This window comes from Cynocephalus volans, chromosome 2 (assembly GCF_027409185.1).
Source record: "Cynocephalus volans isolate mCynVol1 chromosome 2, mCynVol1.pri, whole genome shotgun sequence".
NCBI classification, from domain to species: Eukaryota; Metazoa; Chordata; class Mammalia; order Dermoptera; family Cynocephalidae; genus Cynocephalus; species Cynocephalus volans.
Genome location: NC_084461.1, coordinates 59,278,200 through 59,300,549, shown reverse-complemented (window position 1 = coordinate 59,300,549; position 22,350 = coordinate 59,278,200). Strand labels below are relative to the sequence as shown.

Sequence of the window (22,350 nt, the reverse complement as noted above, 5' to 3'; positions counted from 1 at the left end):
TTGACTTCCAAACTTACTACAAAGCTCCAGTAATCAAAACCCCGTGGTAATGGCATAAGAATAGACATACAGATCAATGGAGTAGGATTGAGAGACTACACATAAACACTTACATTTATGACCAGTTGATTTTCTATAAGGTTGCTAAGACAATTGAATGTAGAAAGATCAATCCTTTCAACAAATGGTGCTGGAAAATCTGGAATAACTCTACATTAAAGAATGAAGGCAGATATGATCCTTACACAAACCCCAAAATTAACTCTAAAGGATCATAAACCAAAATGTAAGAGCTAAAATGACCAATATTCTTAGAAGAAGACAAAGGAGAAAATCTTCATGACCTTGGGTTAGCCTTCTAAGATATGACACCAAAAGCACAAACGACCAGAGAAAAAACTGATAAAGTGGAATTCATCAAAATTAAAAATCTTTTTGAGGGCAGGCCTGTAGCTCACTTGGGAGAGTGCGGTGCTGGTAACACCAAGGCCACGGGTTCGGATCCCTATATAGCGATGGCTGGTTAGCCTACTTGGGAGAGCACGGTGCTGACAACACCAAGTCAGGGGTTAAGATCACCTTACCGGTCATCTTTTAAAAAAAAAAAAAAATCTTTTAAACTTTAAAAGACACCATCAACAAAATAAAAAGACAACCTACAGACTGATAGAAAATATTTGCAAATCATACCTCAGATAAGGGTCTAGTATACAGAATATATAAAGAACTCTTACAACTCAATCATAAAAAGACAAATAACCCAACTAAAAAATAAACAATATATTTGTTTTTTGGTTTTGGCAGCTTGCTGGTAGTCCCATGCGCTAACCAAGTGAGCTGACCAGCCAGCCCTAGACACTGGATTTGAATAGGCATTTCTTCAGAGAAGATATACAAATTGCCAATAACCACATGCAGAAATGCTCAATATCAATAGTCATTAGGGAAATGCAAATTAAAACCCCTATGAGATATCACTTTGCACTCACTAGAATGACTATAACCAAAAACACAAACAATAACAGGTATTGGTGAGGATGTGGAGAAATTGGAACTCTCATATGTAGCTAGTGTTAATATAAAATGGTGTAGCCACTTTGAAAAACCCATTTGGCAGTTCCTCAAAATGTTAAACATAGAGTACTACAGTATATGGCCCAGCAATTCCACTCCTCGGTGAGAAGTGAAAACATACCTCACACAAAAACTTGTCCATGAATGTTCACAGAAGCATAATTATTCATAGTAGCCCCAAACTGGAAACAACCTAAATGTCCATCAACTGATCAATGGCTAAATAAATGGTGATATATCCATAAAGTGGAATATTATTTAGCCATGAAAAGAAGTACTAATACATGCTACAACATAGATAGCCCTTGAAAAATTTTGCTAGGAAAAAGAAGCCAGCACAAACGACCGTATATTGCATGATTCCATTCATATAAAATGTACAAAACAGGCAAATATACAGAGATGGACAGTAGATAAGTGGTTGTCCTGGGCTGGGGCAGTTGAAGGGATTGTGACTGCTAATGGGTAGGGGATTTCTTTTGGGGGCAATGAAAATGCTCTAAAATTGGTTGTGTGATGGTTGCATCACTGTGAATATACCAGAAATCAGGGCTGGCCCATTAGCTCACTTGGGAGAGCTTGGTGTAGATAACATCAAAGTCAAGGATTGGGATCCCTGGATCACCCAGCTGCCAAAACCAAAACACACTACAACAAAAAAACACTGAGTCATATAATTTAAATTGTATGTCATATAGATGATATCTCAATAAAGCTGCTAAGAAACATCAGATTTGAAATGTCCTCAAATTGTTTAAAACAAGTTTTTAAACACATTTAGCATATATTATGATGCAATAGTTTAGCAGCATTGCACATGTCTTTTTTAAATAATAAATTTTATATGCATGCCTTCAAAGTTCTGCATTCTGGAGAAGTTCTGTCAAAGAATATAGGGCTACTTTAAAGTTTGTTGGGAGTGCGGGACTTGAAATATTTTTAGGGTAAAGATTTTACATAGTTATGTCAGTTTTAAGCGAAAAAACCTATTTTTGGTTTGCAAAAACTAATGTGCTATCTTACGAAAATAGATCAGATATTAGACAAACTTAAAATTATAAATATACTAATCTTTTATAACCTTAAATCCTTGAGCACCTCACGTGCACACAGCATTGACCTTATTCTATAATCAGGAGAAATTTTAGAGCCTCAATTCTAAGTCCGGTTTTCCATATACCTAGGTATGTTGACTTTTGTGGAGTGGGTGGTTAAGAGAAGCGTGGGCCGGATCAGAAGAGGAATAAAGTGGCTTGTTACTGCGAGGAAAGGATTTACTAGTTCTCCCTGTTTCTAAACCACAGTAATCCTTAGGCCCAGCCAAGTTTTTTCACCACTACGAAGTCCCTTTGGTTATTCCAAAGTAATAAAGTTGATGACCCAGCACGTTTTGAAGAGCTCAGAGGGAGGCAGCGCCCGTCTCAGGAAACCAAGAGGCTCGGTGGCCCCAGGAGCAGCTTTCGAGGCCCACGGGCCCATCCCGTCGGTCTCCTCCCTGCTGCCACGCATCGCTCCCGCAGTCCCTCTGGCCTGCAACGCCCTCTTCATTTCTCGGTACTGAACGGCTGCTTCTGCAGGTCCGCCTGGACCTCGAACTTCAGCCCAGGTCCAGCTTTCTCGTGCAGGACTCCTAGGGACTCAACGTCTGCGGCGTCCTGTTTTACCCGAGCGCAGCTCACCCGCGTCTTGGCCTCTAAATCCGGAGCGGGAGGCGCAGGCGGAGGCGGAAGTGGCCAGAGCCAACATCCGGCGGCATCCAGGCCCCGAGGCCGCGCCCACGGCCCACAGCCACCTCGCGGGTCTTTCCGGGCCGGGGCAGCGCCCGCACGGTCACGTGGCGGCGGCGGCGGTGGCAGCGGCGCGTGCGCGTGCGACGAGGAGGCTCCGCGCCGGGTGAGCGCGCTGATGGGGGCGCGGTGGGGGCGGCGGGAGAGGGGCTGGGGCCCAGAAGGAGTCCGGGTTCCCAGTCCCGCGACAGACGCAGGGAGGGTGCCCAAGGCACCCTAGCGGGTGGAACGGCAGTGGGTGGGCAGAATCCGGGGTGGGAGTGCGTAGATGCGTGGAAACTCCGCAGGTGGTGGGCAAGCTGGCAACCTGGCTTCTTTTCCCCTAATGCCAGTTTAATGGCCTTGTCTGACATTGAAAAAAAAAAAATCGATTTCAAAGACCCTGTTTCTCTCCCCTCCTCCTTTATTTATTTTTGAGCCTTAAAATTACAACGCACTAAATTCAACGGAATATCCTGGTTTGGATCCTGGAACAGAAAAAGGACATCAGTAGTGAGACTCAGGAAGTCCTAACAAATGAGTGATTTAGTTAATAGTATGTACCAATGTTAATTTCTTAATTTTGATTCATGTATCCTAATGTTAACATTAAAGGAATTTGGGTAAAGATTATACAGGAGCTCTTAGTACTACCTTTGCAACTTACTATAAATCTAAAATTATTCTAAAATGAAAAGTTAAAAAACAAAAACAAGTGAAGTACAGCAGGCCACTGCTCACCAGGGAGGGCTCAAGTCATTTCCTCTTTGCCAAGCCTGACAGGAATTAGGTGTCTGTTTGACTAGCTTGTTTGCTAAGGCAGAGATCTCAGGCTAGTGGGTGTAGATGCTTTTAGCACAACTTTTCCCGCATGAATATGTTTTCTCTTTCAATTCTATCCAGTGCATATCTTTGGAATACCAGTTATTCATGAGCAAACATACTCCCTGCACTAGGGGATGTAGACCTGGCACATGCAATAAAACCCTAGTTCAGTTAAGAAGTAACGACTATTAAAAAGCTGCAGTACAGAGCTAGCAGGGCTCAGAGGTAGGAGAATTCACATCTGGCCCAGGAGAGTCAGGAAGAGGACACTGGAAGGAGTGTTGTCCTCAACTAAGGAGAAGCCTGAGAGGAGAAAGCATTCGTGGGGTGGAGAATGGCTCAAGCAGAGGCTTGGAGGTGACCAGAGCGGGGGAGTGGGTGGGAGTGGCGGGGGACGTGGTGCTGGGAGCAGGTGCAGTCCCTCTGATGTGGAAGCACAGAGTACACCCAGGGAGTACTGAGACAGATAAAACTGGAAATGGAAATTGGAGTCTTGAGGAATACAGGATGACACTTTAATTATATATGCCATGGGAGCCACGAAATGTTTTAGGACAAGAGAAGAACATCATTGGGTTTGTGCTTAGAGATTATTGACTTGGTTGGCTTGGAGCAGACCAATTAAGGTACTATGTGTTTTGCCCAGAAGTTGTGGGATGTTCAACCATGGCAACGAAGTTAATGTGCAAAGAATAACATGGTTTGGGGAGATTTTTGAGGATTAAGAGGACTTAGCAGCTGAAGGCATGTGAGCACCAAAGAGAAAAAAAACAGTAAAAAACAATTCCAAAGTTTCGCACCTGGGTATTTTGGAGCATGGTTGATGCATTTACAGAAATGGAGGACTCAGGAGGAGACCTTGGTTGAGGGGTGGGGAGGATAAAGAATTCGTTTTTGAACAAGCTGTGTTTGAATTGCTGGCAGGATATCCAGCTGGAGATGTGTATTTAAGAGTGTTAAGAGTGGAAGGCAAACATATATAGAAGGGACAGGAATAGGAAAAGGAGCCTGAGTGGGCAGATATGAGGCAGTCAGAGAGGAAGGAAGAGGATCTAATTTCTTGTGGGGTTGAGGTGCCAAGGTGGACCAGGGACCTGGGCAGGTGAGTCGGTAGTGTTGCAGCTTCTGCACAGGTTGGGGAGGCTGAGGAATGAGACAAGATCTTGGATTTAGCAATTAGGAAGTCATTAATCATTTTTCAAAGAGTTGTTTTTGTGGAAAGTGGGAAGACTTCTAATAGTCTGTGCTGTCTGGCCTTTCCCAAGTGGCCAGAGGACTGGACAAGGAGCTAGAGATGTGGTTTCTAGTCCTGGCTCTGCCACTAACTACCTTTGTAAATTTGGGCAAACCATGTATGCCTGGTCTGGAAGAGGGGAAAACATCCCTTGATAAAACCGAAAGGACCTTTTTATTCCTAGCAACACATAATAGTCCAGAGAACTGGTGTTCCATGGGGCACGCTTTAGAAAATGCTAACACAGAAACAGAATTTTAGAGCTCTAAAGAACCAAAAAATCCCTGTACTGGCCAGCTACCAAAAATAAAATTAAAATTAAAATAAAGTACCAAAAAATTTATCTAATCCCCTCATCTGACAAATGAAGAAACTAATACTCAAATTCTAACTCAGTAAACATTGATTTGGCTATGATAGTTGATTTCAAATATATCAGTGATGCCCAAAATGACCTTATAAAGTAGTTATGCTTAATCGCATTTTGAGGATAAAATAGGCCCCTAGAAGTTAAGTGATTTGCCCAGAATCAAAGAGTGGCAAGTGGTAGAGTGAGATTTGAACTCAGACCCTGAGTTACACATGCCTTCTCTGTTACACATGCAGCTGCCTCCCTGTCATCAACATCGAATACACTTAACTGGTTGAACAGAAGGTTAGTAACTTTAAATATTTTCACTTTCTTAGAAGTAATGTGTTCCAAAAATGAAGTTTGATTTTTACTGTATTATATATTAATATGACTATTAGCATATAGAAAGTGGAAGATCCTTGTTAGTATAGTAGAGAGTAAAAAAAAAAAAAAGCAGGTGGCTGAGTACACAGCCAACAGTCCCTGAAGTTACATTTTAAAAAGTAGTAGAGCATTGGCCCACGTGAAAACTCTCTGTATTCAACTCTGAATAGCAGGAAGACGTTCCCGTCACCTGAATACATGTGGTGCGTTAAAAAAAATTCTTAGCTAACCCTGCGATTGCTTACTCTTTCCTCTTACAGCTTTTTTCCCTGTGTTGACCAATTCCATTTTCTTTGCTGCTGGCTGCGAAGACCACACTCTTCTTAAGGCAGGCCCGAGGTTGCACTTAATAAGCAGGAATCTACTGCACTAAAGGTAAAACACAGCCTCCCAAGGGATTATTCTTTGATTCAGTAAATAATTTCCTATCTACCTTGTTGAATTAAAATAAAGTCTATTTTTTAAGGAAATAGCCTTGTAAGAGAACCAAGATGATTTTATAGAAATTTGGAAAAAATGAGTCCAATAGGCTGTGTTGAGAGTTGCTCAAACTAGCTATTTTAGACTTTTACTTTCAGTTCTATTTGATGTCATAAATAATAGAAACTTGGTATACGCTGATGTTAATTTCAATGAAATTCTCCAAATGACATAAAACAGTGGTTAAGGGTTTGGCTCTGACATCAGGAGTCTGGGTTCAAAATCCTTCTTCATCTCTCATTAGCTGTGTTACTCCACATCTCTGTGCCTCAGTTTAATTTTCTATACTTAACACAATAATAGTATTATCTTGCAGAGTATTTCTGAAGAGTAAGTAGAATAATCTAAGTAAAACATTTAAAGCAGTGCCTACCACACGGAAAGCAACCAACAGTGCTAGTTATTATTACAATATTAAAAAAAGTTGTTTCTCATTTAATGAGTCCAATTTTATAATTTTCTTATCTAGGAGAGCACAACTGATTGATAAACTTCTCTTCTTGTCCCCTAATCCAGTTTTGTTCGTTTTTTTCCTAAGCAGTTTTAGGTTTACAGAGAAATTGAGCAGAAAATATCGATAGTTCCTTTGTCTCCCCACCCCCACACATAGTTTCTCCTGTTATTAACATGTAACATTAGTGTGTGTGTTTATTACAATTATGAACCAATATTGCTCTATTATTAGTAACTTAATTTTACATTAGGGATCCATCTTTGTGTTCTACAGTTCTGTGGGTTTTGCCGAATGCATAATGTCATGTATTCACCATACAGTATTATGCAGTGTAGTTTTGCTGCCCTAAAAATCCCCTATGCTCCATCTATTCATCTTGTCATCTCTCCCTTCTTCCCTGATCTAATCCAGTTTTTTTGTGTTTTGTTTTTAAAAAATTTTTAACATCATATTCTGTAGGTATAATTTACGTATAATAAAATACACCTATTGTAAGTCTACATATTGACGAATTTTGACCAATTGCCACTCTAGTTAAGATGTAGAATTTTATTTTTTAGATGACCGGTAAGGGGATCTTAACCCTTGACTTGGTGTTGTCAGCACCACGCTCACCCAGTGAGCTAACCGGCCATCCCTATATATGATCCGAACCCGTGGCCTTGGTGTTATCAGCACCACACTCTCCCGAGTAAGCCATGGGCTGGCCCCAGATGTAGAACTTTTTGAATCAAAAAATGAAAGAAAGAAAAAGAAAACGTTGATATTAGAGAGGCAGAGAGTTGAACAGTGATTGTCAGAGATTGGGGTGATGGGAGACAAAGGGAGAGGCCAATAGGTGCAGAATTCAGTCAGACAGGAGGAATAAGTTCTGAGATTCTGTTGCCCAGTAGGATGACTACAGTTGAAAGTTTTATATACTACCTAATAGCTGGAGGAGACAAATGCATGAGGTGATTGATACATTAGCTACCTAACCCGATTATTATACAATATATATGTGTCAGAACATCAGATGGTACCCCATAAGTATGTATAATTACAATGTGTCAATTAAAAAAAAATTTAGAACTTTTTTCCATCACCCCAAAAAAGTTCCTTCATGAAGTTCCCTTTGAAGTCAGCCCTCCCACACTAGGCAACCATTAATCTGTTTACTGTCATTGTACATTAGTTTTGCCAGGATTTCATACAGTATGTGCTTCTTTTGTTAGCATAATGTCTATGAAATTCATCCAGGTGGTTGCATATATCAGAAATGAATTGTTGTTTATTGCTGAATATATTCTGTTTTATGGATGTACCACACTTTGTCTGTCTGCTTTCCTGCAGACACTTGGGCTGTTTCCAGGTTTTGACTAATTTGAGTAATGTGTGAACATTCATGCACACATCTTTGTATGGAAATAGACATATGCTTCCACTTCTCTTGGGTAAAAGAATGCAATTGCTGGGTCATGTGCTTATGAGAAACTGTCAAACTTTTCCACAGTGGTTGTACCACTTTATACTCCCACCCCCCGTTTTTGAGAATTTCACTTACTCCACATCTTCAGCAGCACTTAGACTTGTCAGCGGTGTGTGGCGGAATCTCTTTGTGGTTTGAATTTACAGGTGCCTGATGAGCGATGATGTTGAGCATCTTTCTATCCGTGTATCTTCTTTTATGACATATCTATTCAAATCTTTTAGGGCCCTTGTTTTTAATATTGAATATATATTGACCCTAAAAACAGTAGAAACCCCTTCATACATGATCAGTTTCATTTGGTATCTACATGTGGTATTATTACAAGTGGGAAAATAAGAAAGAGATCTCAGCAAAAAATGCAAGACTGAGATTAAATTTCCTTGAAAGTGCTGTTCAACTTAAAAAAGCGGGTATTTAGAGAAAGATGTCAGGTGTGTTGATGCTGCCCCCAACCCTTGGCCCCTGCCCCTGCCTCTGCATTTGGTTTTTTTAAGTGTGTCTTGAGAAAAGGATGAAATATTTCTTAACAGCTACAGCAAAGCAGCTGTTTTGAAATGCCTGGTGGTGAAAGCCCCTATTAACCGTACTCTGTACTGGAAGGACAAGGCTGAGCACTTTGGGTACTCTCCAGCTGCCCCACTGTCACCAAGTAGGTGACTGCAGTGGTCTACCCATGGGGAGGGCTCATTGATGGTGATTTCTCTGTAGGCATTTTTGCCAGGAGACATTTCCTTCTGGAAAGAAGGGCAGGCAGTAGCCCCACAGTATCCTGTGTGCAGTCTTTCTGAGATGACTGTTTTGTTTTTCTGCCCTAGACACAAGTATTTCACTTTGCTTGTTTGTTCCTTTCTTCATTCCTTTATTCCTTTATTAAACAAGTCCTTATTGAGCACAGATTATGTTTCAGATACTGTTCTAGACATGGAGAATACAGCGGTGAACCAAATGGACAGAAGCTGCTCCCCTTACGGAGCTTCTGTTCTTCGTAAGGCCATCTACAGCAGGTTTGGGCTCTGTTGGAGGAAAACGCTTGGGGCCGCCCTACCTATTGGGCAACCCTGCCTCTGAAGATGCCTCAGAGGCAGGCCTGCACCACCTCAGCTTCACCGGACTCTCACTTTTGTATTAACTTCACCCTTTTTATTGGCCCTGATTTTAGTGGTGTAATTTGTGAAATAAGTAAAATATGGAGTATGTTAGAAGGTCGTTGTGCTAAGGAGAAATTTAAAGTGGACAAGTGGGATAGGGAGGAGGAGCTTACAATTTTAGATGGTGTATTAGTCCATTTTGTGTTGCTGTGAGCGGATGAGGTCAGAGATGAGTGTTGTAGGGTCTTTGGCCATTGAAAAGGCTTTGGCCTTTACCGCAATGGAGCTGCAAAATGGTGGAGGGTTTTGAACTTAGGTGTGGCATGATTTGAGAGAGAAAGAGGGGGAGAGAATGAGAAAGGGGCACCTTCTTTCCTCCACCTATTCACTGTCCCAAATCACAAAACCTCTGCTGATTGTGTCTGTACAGGAACAGAAAGTGAACCAAGTGAAGCTGTAGTGCCCTGAGCACCTAAAGTGGATAAAGGGCCGAGGAGACAGAGGCAGAAGGTGGGAAACTTCCTGTAAATGTCCCATTTTTCAGAGACTTTTCTGGATTTTGTATTGCTCTTAGGCTTGTGTAAACAGAACCATTTCCTTCATAAGCTTGTATATTAAGAGTGTTCTGTTTCCTTGGCAAAGGCTGATCTGCTTTCTCCTGAGCAGTAGATTGTTACATTCAGTAAAAGCCTTTCCTGCTTCTCTGCAATTCACTGCAATCTTTATATATAAGAAAGGTCCAGCCCTTTATTTCAGTCCTGAAATGTTAAATATTTCTAATTGGACTACAAGTGGCATTAGTGTGTTAGTGCATCCCAGGGATATTCATACCTGCATAATACAGAAAGAACTTTTTTCCCCTGGAAAACCCACCTTTATTATACTGACGGTTTTTTGTTTTGTTCTGTTTAATTTTTATTTTTTAAAATTGTAAATTGAAAAATTGTAATCGTATATATTTACGGGGTACAAAGTAATATTATGATTTATGAATACAATATGGAATAATTAAATCAAGCTAATTAACATATCCATCACCTCAACTGAAATACTTAATTTATGTGATAAGAATGTTTGAAATTTACTCTTAGCAACTTTGAAATATACAGTATATTACTCTTTTTATTCACCATGCTGTGCAATATATCTCAAAGAAAAAAACCCTTATTCCTCCTCTCTAATTGAGGAATTGACTAATTCCTCCTGTCACATTGTACCCTTGACCGTCATCCCCCCATTTCCCCCACTCTCCCCCCGCCCAGCCTCTGGTAACTACTGTTCTGCTCTCTGCTTCTTTGTGTTTTATTGTTTTAGATTCCACATATAAGTGAGAACATGTAGTATTTGTCTGTCTGTGCCTGGCTTATTTCACTTAGCATAATATTTTCCAATTCCATCCATGTTGTGACAGATGACAAAATGTCTTTCTTTTTTAAGGCTGAATTGTATTTCATTGTGTATATATACACCACCTTTTTTTTTTTTTTGGCCAGTGGCTGGTACGAGGGATCCACACCCATGATCTTGAAGTTGTAAGGCTGTGCTCTAACCAATTGAGCTGCTCACCAGCTGGCCCCTATACCGCATTTTCTTTATCCATTTGTCTGTTGATGGACACTTAGTTTGATTCCATAACTTGGCTTTTGTGAGTAGTGCTGCAGTGAACATGGGAGTGCAGACATCTCTTCAACACACTGAATTCAAATCTTTTGGGTAAACTCAGAAATGGGATTGCTGGATCTACTGTTGGTTTTTTAACTACTGTTTTTCTTAACTACAGACACCCAGTTTTTCCTTATGATAAAGACAGTGTTTGGCTAATGAGCAAGGTGGTGAGGTCATCCAGTGAGTCAGAGGGACAGATCTGGGAAACAGAAGAGGATGATGACATGACAGAAGGTGATTTAGGGTATGGCCTCGGAAGAAGATCTGGTGGTGTTTATGAAGTTTCACATTTATTTACATCCAGAAAAAGATCAGATGGAAAGAACTTTAGCCCTCCCCCACTTCCAAGAAAGGGGAAAGAAAGAAGTGAAGCCGTTTTTCAGTATTCCGAGCATAAGAGCTTGCAAGATACATACCTTCAAGGGTCCAGAATTGCCAGTTACAGACGACAAAGTAGTACAGGTAAGAATGCCGAATTTCCTTTCCTTCCTCCTTTCCCCTGTGAATATTATCAGTGCTATACCCCTTCCAACACATAGTGATAACCATAGTGGATTTTAGAAATTCATCTTTATTCACCTCTTGTGACTGGCGATACTACAAAAGTAATCGATGTTTATATTTCCAAGTATTGTGAAAATTGTGAAATACAGTAGTTAATCTGCATTAATAATATATGTTTGTCAGTGATATCAGTAAGTGATTAATCATCTCGCTTTTTTTGTGATTTAGTTTTACTTATTTATTTATTCTTTTAGTCAACAGATATTTATTGGGTACCATTGGGTGTCAGGCACAGGTCTAGGTTCCTGGAATAATGTCAGTCAACAAAACAGTCAAATGCCCTAATGTCATGGATTTCACATTCTAGTAGAGGAGATAGAAAATAAACCTGCAAATCGACATATATTTAACATCTGGCAGTGGTAAGTGAAAGCCTAGTGAGTGATTGTCGGGGGTGGGGCACTACTGTCTCAGGCCAGCATTAGGGAAGACCTCTCTAAGGAGGTGACATTTGAGCACCTGAGTGAAGTGGGGAGCATGCCTCATGGTTATCTGGCAAAGGAGTGTTCCAGGAAGAACTCAGATGCTTCCGGTTCTTTTAGGATGTCATGAAATTCTCAAATATTGTCAAAACAGAATTAATCTTAATATATTATAACCAAAAAGAATTTATGCCTTACATTAGGGAAAGAATAAAATTGAGAGTCATATTTCTACAGAATGTTACAACTCCAAAATGATTGGGAATCCGTGGATGAGTCCATGCCTGTACTGTGGCACCAGCTCTTATTTGGCTGAATCTTTTGTAATACATGTTGTAAAATTTTCACTCCTGAAACTTCCCCCACCAAAGATGAGCAAACACTAATTAGAACAACACAAGAATAATTTAAGAAACATGGTTTCAAAATTTACAAAATGCATGTTGCAGCTTGGGGTTCATCCCCATCCTTCAGATTCTTCTTGAAATTAGCATGGGATTATTTATAGATTTTTCTCTTCCAGTTCCTTATTATACATAGAGGATGGATACTGTTTTGTAAGCAAGAAATGTAAAACTGAACATGATGCTAAGATGCCTTTAAACATGAGGAAACTGCTGGGATATAAACAAGATGTAATAGTAACAGTATGAGCTCCAGTTTTGTTGGTTTATGGACTTTTTGTCTTTTTATCAATGTTTCTCCAGTCCTAGGAAAGGGTATTGTATTAGTTTCTTGTTGCTAATAGATAATTTCCAAAATACCACAAATTTAGTGGCTTAAAACAACACAAATTTGTTATCTTACAGTTCTGGAGGTCAAAAGTCTAAAACAAATTTCACTGGGATAAAATCAAGGTGTTGGCAGGAGAGCCTCCTGTGTTCCTTCTGGAGGCTCTAGGGGAGAGTCTGTTCCCTTGCCTTTCCAGCTTCCAGAGGCTGTCTGCATTCTTCGGCTCATGGCCCCCTTCCTCTATCTTCAAAGCCAGCAATGGCTAGTTGAGCCTTTCCTACATCATGTCACTCTCACACTGACCCTCTTGACTCTCTTTCATTTATATGTACTCTTATGGGTATATTGGACCCACCTGGATAATCCAGTATAATCTCCCATCTCAAAATTCTCAATATGTTGATAACTTCAAGGTCAAGGGTTCAGATCCCTATACTGACCAGCTGAAAAAAGAGAATTCTTTTTTTTTTTTTAAAGATGACTGGTAAGGGGATCTTAACCCTTGACTTGCTGTTGTCAGCACCACGCTCCACCAAGTGAGCTAACCGGCCATCCCTATATAGGGATCCGAACCTGTGGCCTTGGTGTTATCAGCACCACACTCTCTCAAGTTAGCCATGGGCCGGCCCTGAAAAATGAAAATTCTTAATCACCTCTGCAAAGTCCCTTTTGCCGTGAATTCACAGATCCTGGGGATTAGGATGTGGACATCTTTGGCTGCCATTATTCTGCCTACCACAAGTATTAATAGAACAGAAGTTGTCATTGCCAATCCAATGTCACTTGTGTCCCTGTTTGGAACCCTGAATCATCATGGTAAAAACATGATTTAAGTTTTGCCTTGGATACCATCATGCTGATGGATTCAGAATAACAAAGGAAAAAATTGTTTTGAAAAATTTTTAATGGCCTTCAAAATATTTTTTCTAGTGTTATTTTTCTTTCTTTTACTTTTTACAGTTGCTTGCAATTTACCACCTTAATATTTTTTTTGTTGTGAGTGAGACAGAAATGAAGATAAAGCTCCTAGGAGGCTCAGTTTAATTTCTCAATTGATTACATTCAGGAGAGAATAATTGAAGTTACAGGAGCATTCTAGTCATTCTCCTTGGAAAGAAATTAAATTCAGCTTATTTGTTCGATATTCATACTACATTGATCAAGTGTATTAGTCCATTTTTGTGTTGCTGTAACAGAATACCTGAGAGTGAGTGATGTAAAGGAAAACGACATTTATTGCTTACAGTTGCTGAGGCTGGGAAGTCTGAAGTCCATCTGGTGGTGGTGACAGTGACTAAGGGGTGTCACATTGCAAGATGGTGGAAGCAGAAAGAGCAGAGAGAGAGCAAGACAGACTCTCCTCTTCTTTTAAAGCCCTCAGAACCACGCCCTTGACAATCATTTTTAATCCGTTCACTACTGCACGGCCCGACAATCCAATCACCCCTTCAATACTCCACCTCTCAATTACCATAATAGGATTTCCCGTCCTCTTGTCACAGTGGGGCTAAGTTTCTAATACATGAAACTTGGGGGACACAATTCAAGTTTCAGTGAGTTTTGAGGGGACATAATTCAATCCACTACATCAAGCTTAAGTCAAACACCAAAATCTTTTCATTTTACTCACTCACATTCATGTTTTTCTATTTTGTATCACCAATTCATTAACATCAATTTTATTTGAGAGTCCTTTTTTTAAGTCTTTTTATTCAAAGTATGTGTCTTCATTTGTGAAATGTTTTAAGCTACATATTTTTACAATCCAATCACCCCTTCAATACTCCACCTCTCAATTACCATAATAGGATTTCCCGTCCTCTTGTCACAGTGGGGCTAAGTTTCTAATACATGAAACTTGGGGGACACAATTCAAGTTTCAATGAGTTTTGAGGGGACATAATTCAATCCACTACATCAAGCTTAAGTCAAACACCAAAATCTTTTCATTTTACTCACTCACATTCATGTTTTTCTATTTTGTATCACCAATTCATTAACATCAATTTTATTTGAGAGTCCTTTTTTTAAGTCTTTTTATTCAAAGTATGTGTCTTCATTTGTGAAATGTTTTAAGCTACATATTTTTATCATTATTTGGTTTATTACAATTCTTTTTGGAATTAGGGAAAAACCTGTATGTGATATTTTATAAACAAATTCCTCATACTTAACTAGTTAAAGAAAATATTCAAGTTTTTTTTTTTTTTTCCGATAGATTCTAATTCAGAATTGTCAAATGAAGAATTAAGGCAACGGCTTCATGAAACCTTAGAGGTAGGTTCTCTGGCTAGTATAAAAATTCTCATGTGAATAAAGTCCACCAATAGGTATTGTGTTTAAGTAATACCAAAATTGTATGGAAGGCACATATTCTTGATTAACTACAGTCTAAAGCTGATACTTTTCAATTGACCTCCTGTTTCCTATCCTCCTCATCTCTTAAAGAGGCTACTTATGGAAACATGCCCACCAGTTCTTCCAGAAGTAGACCCTACTTCTGTAATATCCTCCTAGAGAAAATAGTTATTACTTCCTTCCCTCTATGTGTGGCTTGAAACAACCTGACTTTACTTAATCTCCTTGAAACCAGAAGACCAGAGTCTCTCAAGTAGTCTGAGGAGTCTGTCCCACTTGGTGGAAATAGCAATTTCTGTGAGGGATGGCTATCCTTTGGGAAACAGGAAGCCCACCTTTGAGTGTGTTTGTGACTCTTGTGAAAGCTACTGAATTGGTTTCCTAGGACTGCTGTGACAAAGTACCTGGTGGCTTAAAATTACAGAAATCGATTCTCTGTCAGTTCTTGCTCCCTCTGAAGTCTCCAGAGGAAAATTCTTCTTTGCCTCTTCTGGTGGTTGCTGCAGTTCTTGGCTTTCCTTGGCTGGTAGCTGCACAAATCCAGTCTCTGCCTCTGTCACCACATGGGCTTCTCCCCTGTGTGTCTGTATCTAAATTTCCTTCATTTTATAAGGACACCAGCCATTGGATTGGAGCTCACCCTCCAGTATGATGTCATCTTAACTTGCTTAATTCTGTTAATTAAACTAAATTTGTCCAGAGGCTGCTTCCTTACCTGGAGTCCCTACATAAGGAACTGCAACCTAACCGTTTGTAAACAAACAGAAAGCCTAATTCAGGAGTCTATTTTTTGTAACAACTAGCTGAGTCTCAGCCAATCACAACTGCTGAGCTTTAGCCAATCACAGGCTGCCAACTGATCAGACCATGTCCAAATTAGGCAAAAGCTGAGCTGATTGGTTGATCAAGCTGTTTCTATACCTCACTGCCATTTTGTCAATAAATGCTGCCTGGCTCACTTTGCAGAGCAGAGTTTTCTGAACCTCTTCTGTTTCTGAAGGCAGCCTGATTCATAAATTGTTCTTTGTTCAGTTAAACTGCTAAATTTAATTTGCCTAAAGTTTTTTGTTTTTTTAACACATCTGCAAAAACCCCGTTTTCTTTTCTTTTTTTTTTTTTTGAGATGACCGGTAAGGGGATCTTAACCCTTGACTTGGTGTTGTCAGCACCACGCTCTCCCAAGTGAGCTAACTGGCCATCCGTATATAGGGATCCGAACCCATGGCCTTGCTGTTATCAGCACCACGCTCTCCCAATTGAGCCACAGGCCGACCCCAAAACTCCATTTTCAAGTAAGGTCATTTTCACAGTAGCAGGGGGTTAGGACTTGAACATATTTTTGATGGGGGGACAAAATTCAACCCACAGCAGCTACTGTAGCTATGTAAATGGCCATGTGCTTATATTTTATGTGGCATAAAGATTTTTTTTTTTTCCATATTATTAGCTGTGTGGCCTACCTGGGTAAAAGCAAAAGATTTGGGCTTTTTAGTTACAACTGGCACCGAATAGTAAGGCTCTACCTCATTTGTGGGTGTTTTAAGCTAAGAATAAATGTAGACTAGCCAAATTGGTAATTTTGGGATTGCATATCTTACTGATAGGAAGACTAATTTTATTTCTGTCCTCAGGAGGTAGAAATTTTAAAAACTGATCTTGAGGCATCTCAAAGACAACTTGAAGGTAAAGAGGAAGCACTGAAAATTCTTCAAAGCATGGTAAGAAGTGATTTTTAAACTTTCATCATTTATACATTCCAATAATAAGTGGTATGATTTTAGCTTTTAATAGAAGAGCAGCAGTGCTTAATACAGATTTTTTAGGTACAGTTTTTTTTAACAGCTTTATAATTTATATATGACAAATTTCACTTATTTAAAGTGTGCAGCACAGTTTATTTTTATTAAACTTAAAGTTGTGCAGTTATCACTGCAATCTGATTTTAGAACATTCCCAACACCCCAGAAAAGGAACTTCGTGCCCATTAGCATTCCTCATTCCCACCTCAGCCCCAGACAACCACTAATCTGCTTCCTGTCACATAGATTTGCATTTTCTACCTTTTCTGTTTCATAGAAATAGAATCACACAATATGTGACTGGATTCTTTTGCATGTGGATTCGTTTGGTTAGCATGTTTTTGAGGTTCATGCATGATGTGGCATATATTGATACTTTTTTCCTTTTTATTGCCAAATAATACTCCATTGTATGGATATATCACATTTTGTTTATCCATTCACCAGTTAATGGACATTGGGGTTGTTTTCACTTTTAGACTATGGTGAATAATACTGCCATGAACATTTTCTTTGTGCGGAAAATTCATTCATTCTTTCCCACATTCAATGGAAAAGAGCCAAACCATGATCTGATTTTTGAACTATCAAACTCTCCACAAAAGGTGGTCACTGTGAAATTCTCAACTCAAGTTAATTTTCTGTTGTCTTAAGATAAAAATGCGAACTTCACTGTGCATACAGGAATGACTAGAAATTTCATTCGTACTGATGCCTTTTTAATTTTTCGTAGGCAATACTTGGCAAAGCTACAAGTCATACCCAGGCAGTGCTTCAAAAAACTGTGGAACAAAAGAGATCCTTGGAGAAGGTATTTGCCACTTTTAGTGTACACTCATTCAATAAGCTTTAAATAGAATTTACTGTTTCATCACACTAATGGATAGGTCATTTGTGTGTACCCTCTGCTAGGTGTGCTTCAATTTCTCATGGTATTCCCTTTTGTAGCTTACAATCTAAAACAGATTGTCACATGGGCAAAGAGTTCAGGGTACTTATACTTCCCCTTTTTAAGGTAGGAGGAGGCCTGCCAAATTGATATTTCCTGGTTTTCTTTTTATTTTTCTATTCTCTGCTTGCCTGGCAGGGCCTGCTTCTTTCTGATCATGCCATCATCACTCTGAAGTTAGGAATCATCCTAGATGGTCATATTTCTATGCCTGTTGTGCCCTCACTTGTTGGGACCATTTGGGCTAAGACTTCCAGGAGTGAATTTTGCTTGTGGTGTCTTCCTGGGTTGGGGAGGGGCACACTGAGAAATCTGGGTTCAGTCCAGCAAATTTTGAAGCTAAACAAATTTCTTTTTATATTAAGTGAGCCTTGGCAAAGTTTATTTGAGTGCTAAAGAGGTGTGCTATATGTGTTTACAAATTAAAAAATACTCTTTTTGAGCGATAATTAATTTTTTCTCTTCAAACTATTTCTGTGAAATGATTAGATGATTTATTTCAGGCATTCACAATGTCCTGAAATGATTTATTTGTAGTAATTTTCAACGAAAGTGGTATTTTCTTTCTATAGGAAATAAATGCCTTGCAGTGGGAAATAGAATTTGATCAGAATAGATTTAAAAATATGGAGGAATCCTGGACCCAAAAATATGACAGGTTTGTGTGTTATTATTACATAATTTTTCTATGAAAATCCTTAAAATGTGTGTAATTCAAATGTAGCTTAGGCTTTCTTCTTCTTTGAGCTAACTGTAAATATTATAAAATTCTTATTGCTTATCCAGTTACTGGTTCCATATTTTCCTGTTAGTGCTAATTTCTTTTTTTAAAAAAATACAACATAAACTGTATTTTTAAACCCAATAAAGAGTTATGTTTTCCAAATTATTTTGACATTGGAACTGTTTGTTTTTTCAAACAAAATCTTTTTAACAACTCTTTTTTAGTGTGTTTATTTGATAACTCTAAATTATACACTTGTTATATAAGTCAGTTATTTAGAAAATGATCTATCTGGAGTTATAAATGGCTTTATCTAATTAAATTTATTGTTTCTTAACTTTTTATTTATTTATTTGTTTGTTTTGTTTTTATTTTTTGGTGGCTGGCTGGTATAAGGCTTACCTAACTGGCCAGCCTTAACTTTTTATTTTGAAATAATCAAAGACTTACAGAAAAGTTGCAAGAATAGTACAAAGAATTTCTATACATCTTTCACTGAGATTCCCCAAATTTAACTCTTTACCACATTTGCTTTATCATTATTTCTCCCTTTCTTTCTCTCTCTCCTTATAGATAGATAGATACAGACACATATAATTCTTATATTTATTTATTTATTTTTTAAAAGATGACTGGTAAGGGGATCTTAACCCTTGGCTTGGTGTTGTCAGCACCACGCTCAGCCAGTCAGTGAACCGGCCATCCCTATATAGGATCTGAACCCATGGCCTTGGTGTTATCAGCACCGCACTCTCCCGAGTGAGCCACGGGCCGGCCCCTAATGTAAATTCTAAATAATGTGGATATTATCACTAAACCATCTTGGTATATCTTTGGTTACAATTGCAGTAATATTACAGAATAATGTCAGAGGAATGATATGTTTATAATTTTGTGTATATTTAAAGAAAAAGCCAAATGAGAAAGAGAAAACGAAGAGTTTTAGCTTCTTATCTGTTTCCTTCATCTTATGTTTCACTTGGAATATTTTCCCAGTTATGGAGAACAAGCAAAAGAGCAAAAATATTGCAATAGGCCTAGAAAATTACATACAATATTTTAAAACAATAGATTATTAATAATATCTTGGACCTTACGGTTGTCATGAAAATGTGTGGCTCAGATCTCCTGTGAGGGAAGCATAATTGACTGAGCCCAGCTGCATATCTCTGGATCCACTACTGCCTTCCCACTGTGGACACACTTCCCACAGGCTTCTCCCAGCCATGACAGCATGGCAGGGGTGTAAGCAGCCCCATTCTGCTGAGATGTGGGTTCCTCCAATGTCTAACTCTCTGGAGAAGACTCATTGTGCCAGGCAAAAATTTCTTGTAAGTTGGTTACTGCAGTCTGAAACTTTTCCTAACCAATTTTCTTCCTTCTCTCTCTTTCCACATTTGTCAGACCTGCATCGTGATCTGAAGGCTCTCCCCCATCTCTTTTGCTCCCATTCCCATTAAATCTCTTGCACATTTAATCACATCTTCGAATCTATTTTTAACAACTCAGACATGTATACAGTGGATACCTGTGAAAAATTCATCCATTTATTAAGACCGCAGCTGCTATTGTCTCTAAAAATTTGAAAATGCTTTGTGAATGTTGTGAGGTTATTTTTAGATATATATGTGGTTCTTTAGAAATTAAGTTAAACCCAATCTAATAACCACAATATGAACATCTTGTTCAGGAACAGTGGACAGCTGTTCAATTTCCATCCTTTTCCACATGGCATCCTTAGATGTACGCACAGGCATGTCATTTAGTGTTTGGATTTCAAAAATTATTAGCTTCTGAGTTTGCTGTTGCCTGCAAAGTAAGAATCGAGAAAATAAGCAGTATCTAGTACTTATGCAGAGAAAGTAGAAATTGTCAACTAATTTGAAATTAACATGTATTTTAGTTTGGTCAATGTTATAATAATTACGACATACAAAAAATAATGTTTTCTCTTAAGGATTTATTCTTCCGCCAAATATTATACATGTTCAACATTTTACAGTAATATTAATATATCATATCTGTAATACAAATCAATGGAGAGTAACTTTAAACAAAAAATATTGTTTATAGATCTACATATAATATGTATTTATAATTAAATATGTTCATAACTGAATAAATATTGTTCGAGCTCAAATTCATTCACAGTCAGCCACAATTGGCATTAATGGCTCAAATCTCTGAAAGAGTCTTTAAGATGATGTCACTGTACAAATAGAAAAATCAAGTTTTAAGGAATATTCTATCAGATCCTTCTTTTCTGTGACTTTCTGCTGTGGAATTTCATGAGGATGTCTTGGCCTGGTCTTGCTAATCAATGTGGCTAACTAACTTTAATGACAAGTTCCTCTTTGAAGCCGTCATTTACCTTGATTTTGTTGCAGTTAAACTAATGACTTGGTGTATATATTTGTCAGGACTTTCTGCTAAAATTACTGTGGTCTGTCTTTCCTGGACAATTTAAAGAAACAACAAAGAAACATAAAGGAGAAAAGAAAAAGCAAAAAGACTGGAGGAAGTATTTGCATTGTTGGAAGCTTCAACTACATTTATTAGAATGGATCTCAATACTTCATATGTGATAAATATTTTGATACATTTTATTGATATATTATATTCATGGTATTATAATAGTTAATTTGATTCACAGAAAATATATATATGAGAAATTAAAATTTTGGGTTGTTATTATCTTTGTATTTGGCAAATCAATAAACATAAAATGATAGAAAAAACAAAATGCCACCTAAATTAATGGTATCAAAAGAATGAATAAGAACAGTATCACTAAAAAACTTGAATTAAGAATTCAAGTAGAGAAAAAGTTTAGAGTCAAGAGAAATCACAAATCAGAAATTTGTAAAATATAATTACTTATTTATATAATGCTATAAAAGCAGTATTATAAATTATTTCCCCCATAAAAGTTATTTGGCATTATTTCTATTTTTCAGGTGTCAATTTAATGTGTTAAATTCCACTCTTTGTGAGGTTATTATATTCAATTTTAGAATAACTATAAATTATACTATAGGAGATAGAGAGGTTTGAACAAAATTATTTTAACATAAAAGATTTTTAAAAATTTTAAATATTCTTATGTAATTGTTTCTATTTATCTTGCTATATTAAATTTGATTTGGAAATAAATATAAGTGAATAAGAAAAATAGAGATCATGTTTCAATGAATCTAGTTTTTACCTTTAATCTTTCTAACATTCAGGTAATTTTAACATGTCAGTTCTCCCTAAATTGATCTGTAAATTCAATTCCAATCAAAATTCCATCATTTTTTTTTTGCAGTTAGACAGCACACCATCATACTTTTTAAAAATAAAAATGAACAAGCTGATTCTAAAACTTATATGGATATAAAAACTAAAATAACAAATATTGAAAAAGAAAAAGTTAAAAGACTTGCACTATCAAAATTTGCTACAACGACTAAAGCGAAACAATGTGGTATTAGTAAAAGGAGGGACACATAAATCAATGGAACACAGTAGAGTCCAGAAATAAACCGATTTTTGATGGAGATGCAAAGATAAATCAATGGAGGAAAGAATAATTTTTCAACAAATGGTAGACATCCATATCCAAAAAATGAATCTTGAACTTTACTTTACATTATATTCAAAAATTAATTCAAAATGTTTCATTGACCTAAGTATAAAACCTAAAATTATAAAACTTCTATATAAAAACAGGAGAAAATTTTAGTGCCCTTGAATTAGGCAAAGATTTCTCTGACAGGACACAAAGCAGGAAAGAATTGATAAATTGGACTTCATCAAAATATATAATTATTCCTGTCTTCAAAAGACACTGTTGTTAAAATCAAAGCACAAACTACAGATTGGGGAAAAGGCAAAATGAGTGACAGACGTGTATCTAGAATATATAAAAAACTCTCAATAAGAAAACAAAAAACTTGGGCCAGCCTGTGGCTCACTCGGGAGAGTGTGGTGCTGATAATACCAAGGCCACGGGTTCAGATCCCATATA

The 22,350-nt window shown here is 37.9% G+C and overlaps 1 protein-coding gene across 4 annotated transcripts; it reads left to right on the top strand.

Moving 5' to 3' along the window:
- Positions 1-2,834: 2,834 nt before the first annotated feature.
- Positions 2,835-21,175, top strand: LOC134370027 (coiled-coil domain-containing protein 125-like). 4 transcript variants are annotated; one of them, XM_063086942.1, is made up of 9 exons: positions 2,835-2,967; positions 5,896-6,010; positions 9,559-9,638; positions 10,909-11,255; positions 14,730-14,788; positions 16,501-16,587; positions 17,402-17,479; positions 18,190-18,275; positions 19,746-19,818. In XM_063086942.1, exons 4-9 carry the CDS (start codon positions 10,949-10,951, stop codon positions 19,756-19,758), a joined length of 630 nt encoding a protein of 209 aa, XP_062943012.1. In that variant the 5' UTR covers positions 2,835-2,967; positions 5,896-6,010; positions 9,559-9,638; positions 10,909-10,948; the 3' UTR covers positions 19,759-19,818. The 4 variants fall into 4 exon arrangements, with proteins under 4 accessions (XP_062943012.1, XP_062943015.1, XP_062943011.1 ...); XM_063086945.1 differs by lacking the exons at positions 9,559-9,638; positions 19,746-19,818 and adding an exon at positions 20,762-21,175; XM_063086941.1 differs by lacking the exon at positions 9,559-9,638.
- The last annotated feature ends 1,175 nt before the right edge of the window (positions 21,176-22,350 follow it).